General features: G+C 45.4%; 1 protein-coding gene across 1 annotated transcript in view; it reads left to right on the top strand.

Annotated features, from left to right (window-relative positions):
- Positions 1-854: 854 nt before the first annotated feature.
- Positions 855-19,370, top strand: part of poc1b (POC1 centriolar protein B) — a 104,142-nt gene continuing 85,626 nt past the window's right edge. The window contains exons 1-2 of the mRNA XM_059977633.1: positions 855-1,004; positions 5,644-5,728. Of these exons, the coding sequence (XP_059833616.1) occupies positions 990-1,004; positions 5,644-5,728 (100 nt within the window). The 5' untranslated portion in view covers positions 855-989. The remainder of the gene's footprint in view (positions 1,005-5,643; positions 5,729-19,370) is intronic.

Below are 19,370 nucleotides of genomic sequence, written 5' to 3'. Positions count from 1 at the left end.
AAGGGGGGAAGTTTTCATGATTTCCTATTTAATGAAACTTTCCTTAGTTTTAGAATACTAAATGTTCCCTTTCTCAGTCCTGACGAAAGATCTTGGGCCTGAAACACTTAAACAAATACTGTGTGACCTACCGAGTGTTTCCATCATTTTTCATGCACTAACAGTTCTCCAAGGTAAAATCGTCATGTGGAAGAAGACGGAACAATTTTGCGCTTACCAACGGACACAGACCAGGCTTTGTATTAATGTTCCTTGTAGAAAGGTAGACACTAGTTTAAAATGCCAAAACAAAGACCGAGAACATCAACGGCGAAATTGTTGACTTCTTATTTTTTAAAATCACAATTTAGTAACAGATACAGTAATTTGCTGTTGCCCAAGGGGCAATGGCTGATGCCTATTCCCAGAAATGCTTGCGACTGTGACTTTGCTCTATTGAAGGTTCCTGTACTTGATCGGCGGATCACCAATGCGACTGTATGTAAACGTCCCTACAACACGCTGAACTAATCAATACACACTTATATAAACACAAACATTTCGGGATTTTGTGGAGTTATTTCGCTACCGAAGTTATTTAATTGTCTGCGGTTTTAGGACACAGTAGCGTCTGATGTTAAAAGTAGTCTCACCTATCTGTTTTAAAAGTCCTTCACCCCAAAGGTCGCCAGATTTGTCAGATGAATATTTTTTTGACAATGCAATATTAATTCCTCCGTGTATTTGGCGTGATACCCTGACTGCGCAAGCGCGCATTGCCGGCCCAACGGCGCCGGGGTTTGAATTTGAGCGCCGAGCGCTCGCGCCGCCCGGAAGAAGCGGTGCGCATGCGCCTGTTGGCTGCGCTGCGGATGGGGCGGGCCGCGGTGGAAGTTCTCACCAAGATGGAAGGCGTTTGCTGGAAGAGGTGAAGACGAGCAGCTGGCTGACGCCTGATACCGCGAGTTCGCGGCAGTCAGAGGATTTATTGCCCGCGCACTTTGAATAACATGGCCTCTGCCCTGGTAAGGAGAATGCAAATGGAAAAATTGCACGGTTGGTGTCTTCTGGCAGCGTGAGGCCACTCCGTCCATCGAAGTTGGCTGGCTCGCTGCGTAGGTTGTCTTTCCTTCAGCTTCTTGCTGTTTTCCCACCTGAGTGCTTTCAAGTTCCTTACTGAAATCTGCAATGTGCTTACTGACAGTGTATCCCAAATCTCTGCGTGATCAACAAAAAGTTTTAGTAAGCTTTTAGATTTGGTTTACGAGGTCAATTCTCAATTCAAATAGCTTATTGACTGTACTGGTCACTTATGGAATCACGCATAAGTAAGACTGGAGAAAATTGCCTGATATCCATCCTCGAAAGACATTCCCTGAGCATTGTCACTGATCTCTCCCATCCGTCCAACAATTTCTTTGACCCAGGAAATGCCATAGGTTTAGGACAAGAACTGTTGGGATGAGAAACAGCTTCTTCCCCCAGGTTGTAAGACCACTGAACTCCCAGTCACCACCCAGGTCTCATTACGGATTAAGTGCCAGTAGCATTATACTGTAGTGCTGCAAATGCACCTTATTATTTGTGGTAATATTATTTTACGTGTTTTGTGTTTGAGTTTTGTACTGTGTTGTGCATCTTGGTCCAAAGAAGTGTTGTTTCATTTGGTGGTATACATGCGTACTGTTAAATGACAGTAAACTCGAATGATCTTCAGCCAGATTTTTGCATGGTTATGCTGCTATGTAGAGTTTTAAAAATCCAAATTGAATAGGAAGAGAAACTGCTGGGAATTTTCAATGAAAAGAGAAACGGTTAATGTTTTGGTCACATACCTATTCAAACATGTCATTGAATCAATACAGTATATTAATCCTGTAACTGAAACACCCTGAGGTCACTTCCAGACAGATACCAGGGATGGTATGCATTAGGAATCTGTATTAGTGGAGTTCATTTTGGGTGTACAAAAGCAGCAGAAATTAAAGCATCTGATCCATCAAGCCTGGCTTATAAAATTCAACTGTTCAGTTTATGATTAAATTATCAGATTAAGTAAATCTCAGATTTCAAGTATTTATTCTTTTTTGAGATTTAACTTCTGGTATGGACAATATTTGTTGATTTAAAACTTAAACGGTTTACGAGGTCTTTTTTAAAAATCTTCCAAGTTTGAAGCATCCAAGTTGCTATTGGTCTGGAGTTAGAAACATAGATACATAGAAATCCTACAGCACAACACAGGCCCATTGGCCCACAAAGCTGTGCCAAGCATGTCATTACCTGAGAAATTACCTAGGGTTACCCATAGCCCTCTATTTTTCTGAGCATATATCTGTCCAGGAGTATCTTAAAAGACCCTATCGTATCCACCTCCACCACTGTCGCCGGCAGCCCATTCCACACACTCACCACTCTGCATTAAAAAAAAGCAACAGTTTACCCCTGATATCTCCTCTGTAGCTGCTTCCAAGCACCTTAAAACTGTGCCCTTTCGTGCTCGCCATTTCAGCCCATCTCAGCCGGCATCTGTGGAAAGAGAAGTGGTTATTTTTTCCCTCGGTTTGTGTGCAAATAGGGATTGGATTTGTTGATGGTTGGTGCTTGGTAACAGTAATGGCACTGTATGTCAAAGGAAGTTTAAGTTTGTTCACAGCAGCTGGTTATTGAATGTGAGTACAGTCAACGTTTCAGGCCATGACTGGAGGGGAAAAAAAGTTAGAAGGAAAGGGAAGAAACACAAGGTGATAGGTGAACCTAGGACAGAGAGGAATGAAGAAAAGAGCTGGGAAGTTGATTGGTGAAAGAGATACAGGGCTGGAGGAGTGGGAGTCTAATAGGAGAGGACTGAAGACCATGGAAGAAAGAAAAGGAGGGCGGAACACCGGAGAGGTGATGGCAGGCAAGGAGAAGGTGAGAGACGGAAAAGGGGATACGGAATGGAAAGGTGGGGGAGGGGTATTACTGGAAGTTTGAGAAATTAATGTTTATACCATCAGGCTAGAGGCTACCCTGATGGAATATAAGGTGTTGCTCATCCAACCTGAGTGTGGCCTCATCGCTACGATAGAGGAGACCATGGATAGACCTGTTGGAATGGGAATGGTTAGTGAAATTTAAAAAGGTAGTGACTGTGGAGATCCCACTTTTTCTGCTGAACGGAATGTAGGTGTTCAGCAAAATGGTCTCCTAATCTACGTTGGATCTCACTGCTATACAAGAGGCCACACCAGGAGCACTAGATACAATAGATGACCCCAACAGACTCACAGGTTAAGTATCACCTGTGATACTTAACAGTATCACAGTATCAGTATCTGGAAGGACTGACTGGGTGCTGAATTTTAGTGAGGAAGGAGGTGTAGCACTTGTTCCACTTGCAAGTATAAGTGCCAGGAGATCAGTGGGGAAGGATGAATGGACAATGGAATTACATAGAGAGCAGTCCCTGCAGAAAGTGGAGGTGAGGGGAAGATGTGCTTGGTGGTGAGATCTGTTGGACCTCCTGGTGAGAGGTAGAGGTGTATAGGGACTAGATATCCATGGTGAAAATAAGATGCTCAAGGCCAGGGAACTTAAAATCATTGAAAAGTTCAAGAGTGTATAAAGTGTCACAGATGTAAGTAGGAGGGGACTGAACCGAGGGCGGGGTGATATAAAACAGTTAAGGTATGCAGATAGGAGTTCAGTGGGGTGGGAGGTGTGGGGTACAGGAACTGAGGTTGGTGGCAGTGAATGGTAAATCCCCAGAGCTAATAAAGTTGGAGATGGTGTGGAAGACAATGGCCTGATGCTCCTTAGTGGGATCTGTCTGATTGCTAAGTTAGGAGGAGGTGTCTGAGAATTGTCACTGGCCCTCAGCAAAGTAGAGGTCAGTCTGCCAAACCACTACAGCACTTCAGTTAGGTTTGATGGTGAGGTTAGAATTGGTGTGGAGAGCAGTGCGTTTGGAAGGAGTGAGGTTGGAATTGGAGAGGGGTGAAGTTGAGATAGTTGATGTCTCATTGGCAGTTGGCAGTGAAAAGATCCAGAGCAGGGTGTCCAGGAAAAGAGGGAGGGTTGAAGACAGAAGAAAGTGTCATAAGTGTGGGGTCTATGTCTATTCCCCATCCCCTTTTCCCTCTCACACCTCATCTTGCCTACCCATTGCCTCCTTCTGGTGCTCTGCTCCTTTTTCTTTCTTCCATGGTCTTTTGTTTTCTCCTATTAGATTCTTCCTTCTCCAGCCCTGTATCTCTTTCACCAATCTTTACTTTTAGCTCTTTACTTGTCACTTATGAATGTACATTTAGTGGCCACTTTATTAGGTGCACTTATACACTTTGTTAATGCAAATATCTAATCAGCCAATCATGTGGCAGCAACTCAGTGTGCAAAAGCATGCAGACATGGTCAAGAGGTTCAGTTGTTATTCAGACCAAATATCAGAATGGGGAAGAAATGTAATCTATGTGACTTTGACCATGGAATGTTTGTTGGTACCAGACAGAGTGGTTTAACTATCTCAGAAACTGCTGATCTCCTGGGGGTTTCAAGCACAACAGTCTCTGGAGTTCACAGAGAATGGTGAGAAAACAAAAAAACATCCAGTGAGTGGCAGTCCTGTGGGTGAAATTACCTTGTTTTTGAGAGAGGCCAGAGGAGAACGGCCAGACTGCTTCAAGCTGACAGGAAGGTGACAATAACTCAAATAACCATTCGTTACAACAGGGGTGTGCGGAAGAGCATCTCTGAATGCAGAAAATGTTGAACCTGAAGTGGATGGGTTACAGCAACAGCAGACAATGCCGGCTTCTACCTCTACCTAATGAAGTGGCCACTGAGTGTATGTCTGAATACTGGTTTGGCCTTTCTCCGTGTTGAGGACTCGTGAATGGAATTCAACATTGTGCAAGTATTAGTAAACATTGCTCTTTGGATCTTGTGGAAAGAAATCTTTGAAGAAACTGAAGTGCATTAGGCCTAAAACACTGCCCTGATGATTTGGCTGTTGTATCAGTCATCTTAGCTTCAGGAAGTAGTAGGTCAAAGGAAGATGAGACAAAAGCAGATAGGTGATGGATGGAGCCAGATGGAGGAATGGATAGGAAGAATGGTATGCTTGTAGGAAGAGAGCAGTGGGGATGTGGATTACTTGAAATTGGAAAATTCAATGTTCATGCATTGCAAGTGGAGTATGTGGAATATGAGATGTTGTTCTTCCAATTACCATTTTGCCTTTCCAAAGCAATGCAGAAGGCCGGTCAGTGTGAGAGTGGGAAGAAGAGTTAAAGTCATGTGCAACCAGAAACCCAATATGGTCATCAAGGGCAGAGCACAGGTCTTCTGCAAAATGGTAGCCTAGTCTATAGTTGGTTTCACCAAGGAAGGGAAGGCCACATTGTGACCACTGATTGAAGTATACTAGGTTGGAAGGGATATAGGTAAACCTCTGCCTCATTTACAAGTACTTTATAGATTCCTGATTAGTGGTGCTCTCCTCCATGCACACATGCTATGTACCGAATTGTCTTTACCTTTTGTTTATCTGTTTTGTTTTGCACTGAGTCCTGTTTCCTTATATTTCATTATATATTGGGTACAATAATTATCCAACGTACTGATAGGGTAAGCATGATATGTATTAACAGAATAAGGCAACGTATTTGTATTTTAATATCCTAGGAGGATCCAACCTTAGAACACAGCTTTAAAGGTCATAAAGATGTCATCACAAGTGTTGATTTTAACCCAAACAACAAGCAGCTTGGTGAGTATTTAGCTATATTTTCTTTGCCATTTAAGCACAGGATAGCATTTTAGACCATAGTGCATATGTTACAGGTAGTGTTACAATTTATTCTGTCTCCTTTATTTCGCATCCATACCTTTACTGCATGCAAATATTGTGCATTATGTGAATGATAGTTTTCATGGCTTATGTACGTTATTTGTAAAGCCCTCATAAATGGAAAAACAAAATCATTAGTTTCTCCTGAGGAGAGGTCTCGGCCCAAAACGTCTACTGTACTTCCTATATGTTGCCTGGCCTGCTCCGTTCCACCAGCATTTTATGTGAGTTGTTTGAATTTCCAGCATCTGCAGATTTCCTCATGTTTGAGTTTCTTTTAGTAAGTTTCATTAATAGGACTGGATGTTACAATCCCTAAAGTTTCTGCACTGCACTTGACTTGAGTGGAAGTAGTTCTTAAAGATGACCACCAGATGAAGTTACTACCATTACAGCACATCTTCAGTTGTATATCTCGATATTGCTGGGTGTTTCGGCCTTTTATCACAAGACACTCTCAGCTGAGGCAGGCCCACTACAGGCTGATCAGATCTGGGTGTGTGTCACATGGTTAGTCTCTAGATGGTCACTTGGCAACCCAGACAGCATCCCTTCTTTTCAGCCACAGCCAGTGACTGCTCATTTCGGTGACATTAGCAAGTGCTTTGATTGCCTTCCTATGGGCCTGCTTCCCTCAGCAGCCTTATGGTGGAACTGGCTGCAAAGCCCCTGCACCCCATCTCAACTGGGTGCAATTTGACGTTCCAGTCTCGCTCCTCTGCAAGGTTGTCATATCGCAGCCTTTTCCTTTCCTAAACCTCATCCACAGCGTCCTCTCGGGACCGTCAGCTCAGTGATAAAGACAGGAGTTGGACCAAAGGACCAGGTCAGGCTGCAGGTTGGTCGTTGCAATTTCAGATGGGAAGGTAAGTTTCTGGCCTAAATCAACATGTATTTCCCAGTCCCTGGCTGTACTCAGTGGGCATGAGTCATGAGGCAAGGGATTAGCCCCCGGTTTCTCTCCTGCCCCGATGAAGAATGGTAGTTGTGGAACCGTTGTCTGCACATTGAAGGGCCTGATGTTGCTGGTTACTCTCTTACACTCAAGTTCAGCTGCTGGACACCTCAGCACTTGGTTGTGTTGCCAGGTATATCTGCCTTGTATTAGGTTGGTCTTGCAATTAACCAAAATGTGCTTGAGGGATGCCGGAACTGTGCACAGAGGACAGGATGGATCCTCTCAGCCAAAGATTTAGGTTTGTAGGAGAGGGCAGGACATTATATGTTGCTCTGATAATGAAGCCCAATCTGTTTGACTCCCTGCTCCACAGCTCACTCCATGTGATTTTCCTGCTCTCAACATCCTCCCACCTCGTCTAGCAGCCTTGCTTGGCTTGGGATGTTGCTTTGGCACATCTTCTTGGTGGCACATTTCCTCTATCACCAGTTGCCAGCGTTCAGTTGTAGTAGCCTTTTACCAGGTAGGTTTCATTACTCCAAGGCCAAAGCTCCTTTGCCCTTTTGGACATAGCCCACTATGTCCCAGTGTCAGAGGGCGGCTTCTGCATCCAGTATTGCTGCGGATTGGGTCCAGAGATCTTTTGAGTGTCATTTCCAGCCTTGCTTTGGCACACTTGTATTCCTCCACCAGGCTAGAAATTGGCAGAGAAAGGGCTCCGTTCCTGTAAAGCCCTGTGCTGCTAAGGCATCTCGGTAGCCCAAGCCACTTCCTCACAGGTGAGTTCACCAGCCTCTCCAGGCAATTTGCATGAGACATTGTGACCTCATAGATGGTAATTGGCCACATAAGTCGGGGCAGCAGTCCAAACTGAAAGCACCAAAGCTGCAACCTCCCTGGCAGAGCCGTGTTGTTGATTAGCTTGAGGCCACTGATTGTATCCTGCCTTAGTTGTTCCACCTGCTCAGTGTCTCTGAGATCTGCGTTGTACCAACGTCCGAGGCTTTTGATGGGCTTCTCCAGGACAGCTGGTATTGGCTCAGCATTGATACGAAACCTTATGTCAATGAGCCAACCTTTGACAATTGAGATACTGCAAGACTTACTGGGTTTGATCTCCATTCATGCCCATTTGATATTTCCCTGGAGTTTATCCAGCAGGCGTTTGGTGCATGTTTTTGTTATTGTTATTGTGGTCATGTTATCCATGTACACCCTGATTGGAGGAAGATTCAGCCCATTCTTTAAGCATTTCCCTCACCACCCATTGTGATGCTCAAATAATGAGCTCCATTGCCATGATAAATGCCAGAGGAGAGAAGTTACAGCCTGCCATTATGCCTATCTCAAGGTGCTACCATGTGATGGTGTTATCTTGTGTTGTGACACAAAACTGCAGATCCTGGAAGTACGCTTTGACCGGCTCTGGAACCTGGAAAAAAGTTGAAAACTGCTCACAGAGTCTTGTGAGGCACTGACCCAAAAGATTGGTAAGATCTAGGAAGACCACATGCAGGTCTCTTTTCTTTCTCTGCAGTTTGTATCTGGTGCCAGATGACGTTTGTGTGTTCCAGACATCCTGGGAAACCACATATTCCTGCTTTCTACACTGATGTATCGACACCAAAGAAGATCTTTCCTTCCACATTCAGGAGACTGATCTGGTAGAACTGACTGATTGTTGAGGAATTCTTCTCTTTGGGAATTAGTATCCCTTCCGCCCTTCGCCATGCCTTGGGTATAATTCCTTTCCCCTATGCCACCTTCATTAGGTTCCAGAGGTATTTCACTGAGTGTATATGTGATAAATAGATCAGGTTCTGAGTCAGAAATGGTATTGGTGACTAGTATAAGTATTGGAAAGGAAGTTTAGGTCTGATCGATTTACTGTGGTTTTTTTAAAGTGCTGATGCTGTGAAGATAAAGTGACTGGTAATGAACTGGATAAGAGAAAATCAGTTGAATTGGAGAGTAAGTAAATTGCCTTTTGTAAATCTGGAGTACTGGGCACAAAGGGCATGACAGTCATGGTCATCTGAGCCACAGATGGGGTCAGTTTTCTGGAACATTATGTTGGAAGTACTCTTAATTTTGGATAGGCAGTTGAAAATAATGACAATGTAGCGATGTGCTACACACAGCGCTGAAATAACAACATGCCGTCGGTAAGTCATTTGGAGACTAGTTTATTCAAACTTCGCGGCACTGGCATTTAATCCCTAGCGCCCGCCCTCTCCTGGCGGAAATGATGTCAGAGTTGCGTTACCAAGGCTCCCCCCCGCGCACTGGCTATTTGTGAGCCGGTTCGCCTGCGCAGAAAGTGGGTCATCACATAACCCCCCCTCCCCCACCCAGAACTGGCGATACACCCCCAATGTCCACAGTCTGGATCAGCCTCTGTTTGGGAGGTCTGCCTCTGCGCCACGGTGCCTGAACCTCGACTGGCTGCTCCAAGTCCACATGGGCTGATTTGAGTCGGTCCACCGTGAAAACCTCCTCTCTCCCCCCAATGTCCAGAACGTACGTGGACCCGTTGTTGTTGATCACCTTGAATGGCCCCTCGTACGGCCACTGTAGCAGTGCCCAGTGTCCGCCTCTTCGTACAAACACAAACTTACAGTTCTGCAGGTCTTTGGGTATATGGGTCGGGGTCCGTCCATGCTCTGAAGTTGGTACAGGAGCCAGGTTGCCGAGCCTTTCGCGTAGCCTGTCCAGGACTGCTGCGGGTTCTTCCTCTTGCCCCCTTGGGGCTGGTATGAACTCTCCCGGGACGGCCAGAGGCGTGCCATACACCAACTCGGCCGACGAGGCGTGTAGATCCTCTTTGGGCGCTCTACGAATTCCAAGCAGGACCCAGGGAAGCTCGTCCACTCAGTTAGGTCCTCTCAGGCGGGCCATGAGAGCCGACTTCAAGTGACGGTGGAAGCGTTCCACCAGTCCGTTCGACTGTGGGTGGTAGGCAGTTGTGTGGTGTAGCTGCGTTCCCAACAGGCTGGCCACAGCCGACCACAGGCTGGAGGTGAACTGGGCGCCTCTGTCAGAGGTAATGTGGGCCGGTACCCCGAAGCGTGCTACCCAGCTTGCGATCAGTGCTCGGGTGCAGGAATTGGCAGATGTGTCGGTGAGCGGGACCGCCTCTGGCCACATTGTGAACCGGTCTACCATAGTTAGGAGGTACCGCGCTCCTCGGGACACTGGTAGGGGGCCCACGATATCCACATGAATGTGGTCGAACCTCCGGTAGGTGGGTTCGAACTGCTGCGGCGGGGCTTTAGTGTGCCGCTGCACCTTGGCTGTTTGGCGCTGTGCGCACGTTCTGGCCCATTCACTGACCTGCTTGCGAAGTCTGTGCCACGCGAACTTGCTAGAGACCAGCCGGACGGTTGTCCTGATAGATGGGTGCGCCAAACTGTGTATGGAGTCGAAAACTCGCCACTGCCAGGACGATGGGGCGAGGTTGGCCGGTAGCCACGTCGCACAGGAGGGTCCTATCACCTGGGCCTACGAGAAAGTCCTGCATTTGCAAACCCGAGACTGCAGTCCTGTAGCTGGGCATCTCGTCATCTGCCTGCTGCGCCTCTGCCAGTGCTGCATAGTCCACCCCAGGGACAGGGCCTGCACAGCTGGTCTGGAGAGTTTCTGTCTCCATCTCTGGAGACGGCTTATCTACTGACATCTACTATAAGCCTACAGACTCTCACAACTGCTTGGGCTATTCCTCTTCCCACCCCGTCTCTTGCAAAAAGGTTATCCCCTTCTCACAATTCCTCCGTCTCCGCTGCATCTGCTCTCAGGATGAGGCTTTTCATTCCAGGACGAAGGAGATGTCTTCCTTTTTGAAACAAAGGGGCTTCCCTTCGTCCACCATCAACTCTGCCCTCAAACACATCTCTCCCATTTCCTGCACATCTGCCCTCACCCCATCCACCTGCCACCCCACTTGGGATAGGGATCCCCTTGTCCTTACCTACCACCCCACCAGCCTCCAGGTCCAATGTATAATTCTCTGTAACTTCCGCCACCTCCAATGGGATCCCACTACCAAACACATTTTTCCCTCTGCTTTCTGCAGGGATCGCTCCCTACACAACTCCCTTGTCCACTTGTCCCCCCCATCCCTTCCCACCGATCTCCCTCCTGGCACTCATCCTTGTAAATGGAACAAGTGCTACACCTGCCCTTACATTTCCTCCCTCACCACCATTCAGGGCCCCAGACAGTCCTTCCAGGTGAGGCGACACTTCACCTGTGAGTCGGCTGGTGTGGTATACTGCGGCTGGTGCTCCTGGTGTGGCCTTTTATATATTGGTGAGACCTGACGCAGACTGGGAGACCGTTTCATTGAACACTTACGCTTGGTCTGCCAGAAAAAGCAGGATCTCCCAGTGGCCACACATTTTAATTCCACGTCCTATTCCCATTCTGATATGTCTATCCATGGCCTCCTCTATTGTCAAAATGAATCCAAACTCAGGTTGAAGGAGCAACACCTTATATACCGGCTGGGTAGCCTCCAACCTGATGACATGAACATTGACTTCTCTAACTTCCTTTAATGCCCCTCCTCCTCTTCTTAACCCATCTCTGACATATTTAGTTGTTTGATTTTTTTTCTCTCTCTGCCCATCACTCTGCCTGTTCTCCATCTCCCTCTAGTGCTCCCCCCCTTTCTTTCTCCTGAGGCCTCCCGTCCCATGATCCTTTCCCTTCTCCAGTTCTGTATCACTTTCATCAATCACCTTTCCAGCTCTTAGCTTCATCCCACCCCCTCCGGTCTTCTATCATTTTGCATTTCTCCCTCCCCTACTACTTACAAATCTCTTACTATCTTTCCTGTCGGTTAGTCCTGACGAAGGGTCTCGGCCCAAAACATCGACAGCGCTTTTCCCTATTGATGCTGTCCGGCCTGCTGTGTTCCACCAGCATTTTGCGTGTGTTGTTGTTTTAGAACCCTGTACCTGCTTTCTCTCCATACCCCCTGATCCCTTTAGCCAAAAGGGCCATATCTAACTTCCTCTTAAATATAGTCAATGAACCTGCCTCAACTGTTTTCTATGGCAGAGAATTCCACAGATTCACCACTCTCTGTGTGAAGTTTTTCCTCATCTCGGTCCTAAAAGGCTTCCCCTTTATCCTTAAACTGTGACTCCTCGTTTTGGACTTCTCCAACATCGGAAACAATCTTCCTGCATCTAGCCTTGCCAATCCCTTTAGAATTTTATATGTTTCAGTAAGATCCCCCCCCCTCAGTCTTCTAAATTCCAGTGAGTATAAGCCTAGTCGATCCAGTCTTTCTTCATATGAAAGTCCTGCCATCCCAGGAATCAATCTGTTGAACCTTCTCTGTACTCCCTCTATGGCAAGGATGTCTTTCCTCAGATTGGGGGACCAAAACTACACACAATATTCTAGGTGCAGTCTCACCAAAGCCTTGTACAACTGCAGTAGAACCTCCCTGCTCCTCTACTCAAATCTTTTTGCTATGAATGCCAACATACCATTTGCCTTTTTCACCGCCTGCTGTACCTGCATGCCCACCTTCAATGACTGGTGTACAATGACACCCAGGTCTCATTGCATCTCCCCTTTTCCTAATCAGCCACCATTCAGATAATAATCTGTTTTCCTGTTCTTGCAACCAAAGTGGATAACCTCACATTTATCCCATTACATTGCATCTGCCATGAATTTGCCCACTCACCTAACCTATCCAAGTCACCCTGCATCCTCTTAGCATCCTCCTCATAGCTAACTCCACCACCCAGCTTCGTGTCATCCGCAAACTTGGAGATGCTGCATTTAATTCCCTTGTCTAAATCATTAATATATACTGTAAACAACTGGGGTCCCAGCACTGAGCCTTGCGGTACCCCACTAGTCACTGCCTGCCATTCTGAAAAGATCCCGTTTACTCCCACTCTTTGCTTCCTGGCTGCCAACCAGTTCTCCATCCACATCAATACCATACCCCCAATACCATGTGCTTTAAGTTTGCACACTAATCTCTTGTGTGGGACCTTGTCAAAAGCCTTTTGAAAATCTAAATATACCACATCTACTGGCTCTCCCCTATCCACTCTACTAGTTACATCTTCAAAAAACTTCTATAAGATTCGACAGACATGATTTTCCTTTCACAAATCCATGCTGACTTTGTCCGATGATTTCACCTCTTTCCAAATGTACTATTATCACATCTTTGATAACCGACTCCAGCATTTTCCCCACCACTGATGTCAGACTCACCGGTTTATAATTCCCCAGTTTTTCTCTCCCTCCTTTTTTAAAAAGTGGGGCTACATTAGTCACCCTCCAATCCTCAGGAACTAATCCAGAATCTAAGAAGATTTGAAAAATTATCACTAATGCATCCACTATTTCTTGGGCTACTTCCTTAAGCACTCTGGGATGCAGACCTTCTGGCCTTGGGGATTTATCTGCCTTTAATCCCTTCAATTTACCTAACACCACTTCCCTACCAACATGTATTTCCCTCAGTTCCTCCATCTCACTAGACCCTCGGTCCCTTACTATTTCCGGAAGATTATTTATGTCCTCCTTAGTGAAGACAGAACCAAAGTAGTTATTCAATTGGTCTGCCATGTCTTTGTTCCCTATGATCAATTCACCTGTTTCTGATTGTAAAGGACCTACATTTGTCTTGACCAATCTTTTTCTTTTCACGTATCTATAAAAGCTTTTACAGTCAGTTTTTATGTTCCCTGCCAGCTTTCTCTCATAATCTTTTTTCCGTTTCCTAATTATGCCCTTTGTCCTCCTCTGCTGGTCTCTGAATTTCTCCCAGTCCTCAGGTGTGCCGCTTTTTTTTGCTAATTTATTTGTTTCTTCTTTGGACTTGATACTATCCCTAATTCCCCTAGTCAGCCACGGGTGCACTACCTTCCCTGGTTTATTCTTTTGCCAAACTGGGATGAACAATTGTTGTAGTTCATCCATGCGATCTTTAAATGCTTGCCATTGCATATCCACTGTCAACCCTTTAAGTATCATTTGCCAGTCTATCTTAGCTAATTCACGTCTCATACCTTCAAAGTTACCCTTCTTTAAGTTCAGAACCTTTGTTTCTGAATTAACTATGGCACTCTCCATCTTAATGAAGAATTCCCCATATTATGGTCACTCTTACCCAAGGGGCCTCGCACGACAAGATTGCTAACTTACCCTTCCTCATTGCTCAATACCCAATCTAGAATAGCCTGCTCTCTAGTTGGTTCCTCGACATGTTGGTTCAGAAAACCATCCCGCATACATTCCAAGAAATCCTCTTCCTCAGCACCCTTACCAATTTGGTTCACCCAATCTATATGTAGATTGAAGTCACCCATTATAACTACTGTTCCTTTATTGCACGCATTTCTAATTTCCTGTTTAATGCCATCCCCAACCTCACTACTACTGTTAGGTAGCCTGTATACAACTCCCACTAGCGTTTTCTGCCCCTTAGTGTTACGCAGCTCTACCCATTAATGTCCTTCCTTTTTATTGCATTAATCTCCTCTCTAACCAGCAATGCTCCCCACCTCCTTTTCTTTCCTGTCTATCCCTCCTGAATATTGAATATCCCTGGATGTTGAGCTCCCATCCCTGGAGCCATGTCTCTGTAATCCCAACTATATCATATTTATTAATAACTATCTGCACATTCAATTCATCCACCTTGTTACGAATTCTCCTCGCATTGACACACAAAGCCTTCAGGCTTGTTTTTACAACACTCTTAGCCACTAACATACAATTATGTTGAAAAGTGGCTCTTTGCTTTTTGCCCTGGATTTGCCTGCCTGCCACTTTTACTTTTCACCTTACTACTTTTTGCATCTACCCTCATTTTACACCCTTCTGTCTCTCTGCACTTGTTCCAATCCCCCTGCCACATTAGTTTAAAGCCTCCTGAACAGCAGTAGCAAACGACCCCCTAGGACATTGGTTCCAGTCCAGCCCAGGTGCAGACTGTCCTGTTTATGCGGGTCCCAACTCCCAAAGAACTGGTTCCAGTGCCCCAGAAATCTGAATCCCTCCCCCTTGAACCATTTTTCAAGCCACATATTCATCTGAAATATCCTCCTATTTCTACTCTGACTAGCACGTGGCACTGGTAGTAATCCAGAGATTTTACCTTTGTGGTCCTACTTTTTAGTTTATCTCCTAACTCCCTAAATTCACCTTGTAGGACCTCATCCCATTTTTTACCTATATCATTGATACTTATGTGCACCAACTGTGCACTGGCTGTTCACCCTCCCATTCCAGAATGTCCTGCAGCCGCTCAGAGACATCCTTGGCCCTTACACCAGGGAGGCAACATACCATCCTGGAGTCACGTTTGCGGCCGCAGAAACGCCTATCTATTCCCCTTACAATCAAATCCCCTATCACTATAGCTCTCCCACTCCTTTTCCTTCCCTCCTGTGCCACAGAGCCACCCATGGTACAATGAACTCAGCTGCTGCTGCCTTCCCCTGATGAGACATCTCCCCCAACAGTATCCAAAACAGTATATCTGTTTAGGAGGGAGATGACCTCAGGGGACTCCTGCACTACCTGCCTACTGCTACGCTGTCTGTTGGCAACCCCTTCCCTTTCTGCTTGTGTAGCCTTTACCTGCGGTGTGGCTAACTCACTGAACATGCTATTCACGACTTTCTCAGCATCGCGGATGCTCCAGTATGAATCCATTTACAGCTCCAGACGCTCAATGCAGTCTGCCAGAAGCTGCAGTTGGACGCACTTCCTGTACACATAGTCGTCAGGGACACTGGAAGTGTCCCTGATTTCCCACATGCTGCAGGATGAACAAACCACGGGGCCAATCTCAGCTGCCATGATCTACCCAATACTTGCCTCAACTTTTGAAACTTTCTCCTTTGAAAAGAACTTACCCAGCCTCACCTCTCTTGGAGTGAAGCTCGTCCTCAGCCTCTTCTCCTCGAAGCCTCACGAGTCAAAGCCTCAAATCTCCACTCCTTCACAGGCCGCTCCACTTGAGGTAACCCTCTATTTATTTGTTTGAGCTTTTCAAACTGCTTGGTCACCTGACCTCGATTGCCCAATCAGCTGCTTTCTGCTGAGTCTGAACTATTCAAATCTTGATTGTCTAATCAATGGCTTTCTGCTGAGCTATTCAAATCTTGATTGACTTTATTGCACAGTCCAACTGCCAAAACTGCCAGAATCTCTCGAGTCAAAGCCTCAAATCTCCACTCCTTCACTGGCCCACTCACTCACTGGCCGCTTTAGCGAAACTGTGTGAACAGATGAAGAGTTGGTCATCTTTGGTCCAAATCCCATTTGGACCGTCGGGGTCACCAATGTAGCGATGTGCTACACACAGTGCTGAAATAAGGACGCGCAGTCGGTAAGTCGTTTGGAGACTAGTTTATTCAAACTTCGCGGTGCTGGCATTTAATCCCTAGCGCCCGCCCTCTCCGGGCGGAAATGACGTCAGAGGTGCATTACCAAAGTCTCGCCCCGCGCGCTGGCTATTTGTGAGCCGGTTCGCCTGCGCAGAAAGTGCGTCTCCACAACAACATTTAAAGGCAAAAGGGGATGAGGATTAGAGCTGGAAATTATTGGCACTGACACAGTATATCAGCACATTTTCAACGGAGGTAAGTGATGAAAAGAATGGAATTTTGGGATGTAACAGCAATTATGGCGGTACTGCTGGAGAAAAGATTATAAATATGTAAATAGTTCACTCAGTAGAAAGACAGACCAAAGGAACCGGGTAATGATGAAGAGACATCCTGAGTAGGTTGGCTAGCAGATGTCCTAGGTCAGAATCAGAATCAAGTATAATATGATTGGCATATGTATTGAAAGGTGCTTGTTTTGTAGCAACAGTACAGTACAATACATAATTTAAAAAACTATAAATTGCAATAAGTGGTGCAAAAAGAGAACAAAAATTCGGTAGGTAGTGTATTCATTGTTCATTCAGGAATCTGATGGCATTGGGGAAAAAGTTGTTCCTGAGTTGTTGAGTGTGTGTCTTCAGGCTCCCGTACCACCACCTTGATGGCAGCAATGAGAAGAGGGCGTGTCCTGACTGCTGCTTTTTTTTGAGGCATCACCATTTGAAGATGTTCTATGTGCTGAAGAGGCTACTGCCCATGATGGGGCTGGCTAAGTTTACAACTTTCTGCAGCTTTTTCTGATCCTTTGCAGAGGCCCCTCCATATTAGATGGTGATGCAATCAGTTAGAATGCTTCCCACAGTACAGCTGTAGAAATTTGCAAGAGTCTTTGGTGACATACCAAAACTCCTCAAACTCCTAATGAATATAGCCGCTGTTGTGCCTTCTTTGCAATAGCATCAAATTGTTGGGTCCAGGATAGATCTTCAGAGAAGTTGACACCTAGAAACTTGAAACTGCTTATCCTTTTCACTGTTAATCCTTTGATGAGGACTGGTGTGTGTTCCTTCGACTTTCCCTTCCTGAAGTCCACAATCAATTCCTTGGTCTTGCTGATGTTAAGTACGAAGTTATTGTTGTGATACTACTGAATCAGTTGATCTATCTCACTCCTTTCATTATCTGAAACTCTGCCAACAATAGTTGTGTCATCAGCAAATTTATAGATGCCATATGAGCTATGCCTAGCCATATGATCATAGGTGTCGAGAGAGTAGAACAATGGGCTTAGCACACATCCTTGAGGTGCACCAGTGCTGATTGTCAGTGAGGAGGAGATGTTATTTTTGATCCAGTGAGAAAGTCAAGAATCCAGTTGCAGAAGGGTTACAGAGGCCCAGGTTTTGGAGCATTAATTCATACTGAGAATATGATGGTATTGAACTCTGATCTGTAATCAATAAACAACAGCCTGATGTTGGTATTGCTATTGTCCAAGGCAGTCAGCATGTGATTAAATTTCTTCATCCCTCCCGTAATGGCCTGGCTCATCATTTGTGAACAATCACTGAAGTGTAGACCATTTACAGCATAGAATAAGGGGATCATTTGCACCTTGAGTCTATGCCTGCTACTTTAAAAATAACTTATTCAGTCTGCCGTCTTTAGCCCTTAGCCCTGGAAATTAATTTCTGTAATGTGGCTGTCCAATTCATTGATTGCTTTGCATCAAGTCAACAAGACAACAAGTTGCATCTCACGCTCATACTGCTTTTAATAAAAAGTTTATTTTAAAGACTCGTGCATCTTTTACCCATTGCTTCAAATCTGTATTTCTTGATGCTTGAGCCATCACTAGCTGAAATAATCTCTCTACTTCAACTATATCATAATCTTGAAAACCACTATCTATTCTCTCAACCTTTTTTGTTCCAAAGAGAATAACAGTATCTGCAAACTAAACATAGCTGAAATCCGTCATCAGTGGAATCAGATTTGTAAGTTTTGACCTTCCTAAAGCACATGAACCAAAATTGAATGTAATACTGCAGCTGTGGCCAAACTATAATAATAGATGTGGTCTTGATTCTTGTTTGGTTTGATTGGTTCTGAGCCCAACTAACTCTTCTTTAATAATTCTTGGAAGAACTGCTCCACCTATTGGTCAGCCTGCAGCTTGATGGAGGTAGTGTTGCAAAGTTTAATCTATTCCAATTTTAACTATTATCTATTGGCAGGCACACATACTCAGCTACTATAGAAGACTGCAAGAGCTGCTTTAACATTGGGTAGGCTTGTCCCAGGAGTTTCAATTGCACACCCTCCCAACTTGGAAGTATGCTATGATTCCTTCATTGCTGCTAGCTCTAAATCCTAAGATTCCTTTGCTCCAGCATTGTGGGAATATTTTCACTAAGAAACTGTAACTTGTACAGCAATTTGCTTACACCTTCTCAGAGGTAACTGCATAAACACTGTATTTCCACATCTAAAAAATGTGCAAGACCAGAAAGAACTGTGTATTCCAAGTTTATATTGTCTCTATTATTCCCCTACCAGAATGCAGCAATTTGCAATGCAAATCAATTCCCAGAATTAAATTCTATTATTTCCCGCATTGTGTTATTCTACTTAATACTGCCATTACTCCTCCTGCCTTCCTTTCATCTTTGTTGACCATCTTCTATTCAGAAATAACTCAAACACACTTCTGTCTTTTTAACTAGTGTTTTTTTTGCCACAGTATGGTCAACTACAGCTGCAAATCACCAAAGGTATTAATTTACACCTAAGTGCATGTACATAAATACTTATATTTGTTTAGACTAGTGGTTGCCAACCCGTCAATGGTGATCAACTGGTGGATCTTTGAGACTTTCCCAGTAGATCCCGAAAAATCCAGGTTGCGGGGTTTTAGTTCTGTTCTTTCTACCCAGTGCGCATGCGTGTAGCTCCCCTGCACTACACAGTGTAATTCACTGGTCCCCAACCACCGGGCCACAAGGAAATGATACGTCAGCTGCACCTTTCCTCATTCCCTGTCATGCCCACTGTTGAACTTGAACGCACGCGAGATCATCAGTCGCCTAAACGCAGTGATACCCTCGTGCCAGTGATCACTGGTTGGCCTCGGGCGGCCGGCAAGAAGTGCAGTTGCTACCGGCCCGGAGCGCGGACAGATGGGTGCCACCTCTGAACCTGTTTAGCACACCGAATGTTCGTGGGGAACCTGGTGCTAAAATATTCGTAGATGACCTAATTCGGGCTCAGCGTTTCTTAAGTATCA

Source organism: Hypanus sabinus, chromosome 8 (genome assembly GCF_030144855.1).
Source record: "Hypanus sabinus isolate sHypSab1 chromosome 8, sHypSab1.hap1, whole genome shotgun sequence".
NCBI lineage: Eukaryota > Metazoa > Chordata > Chondrichthyes > Myliobatiformes > Dasyatidae > Hypanus > Hypanus sabinus.
Note: the sequence above shows the minus strand (reverse complement) of the source record. Positions and strands in the feature narration are given on the sequence as shown.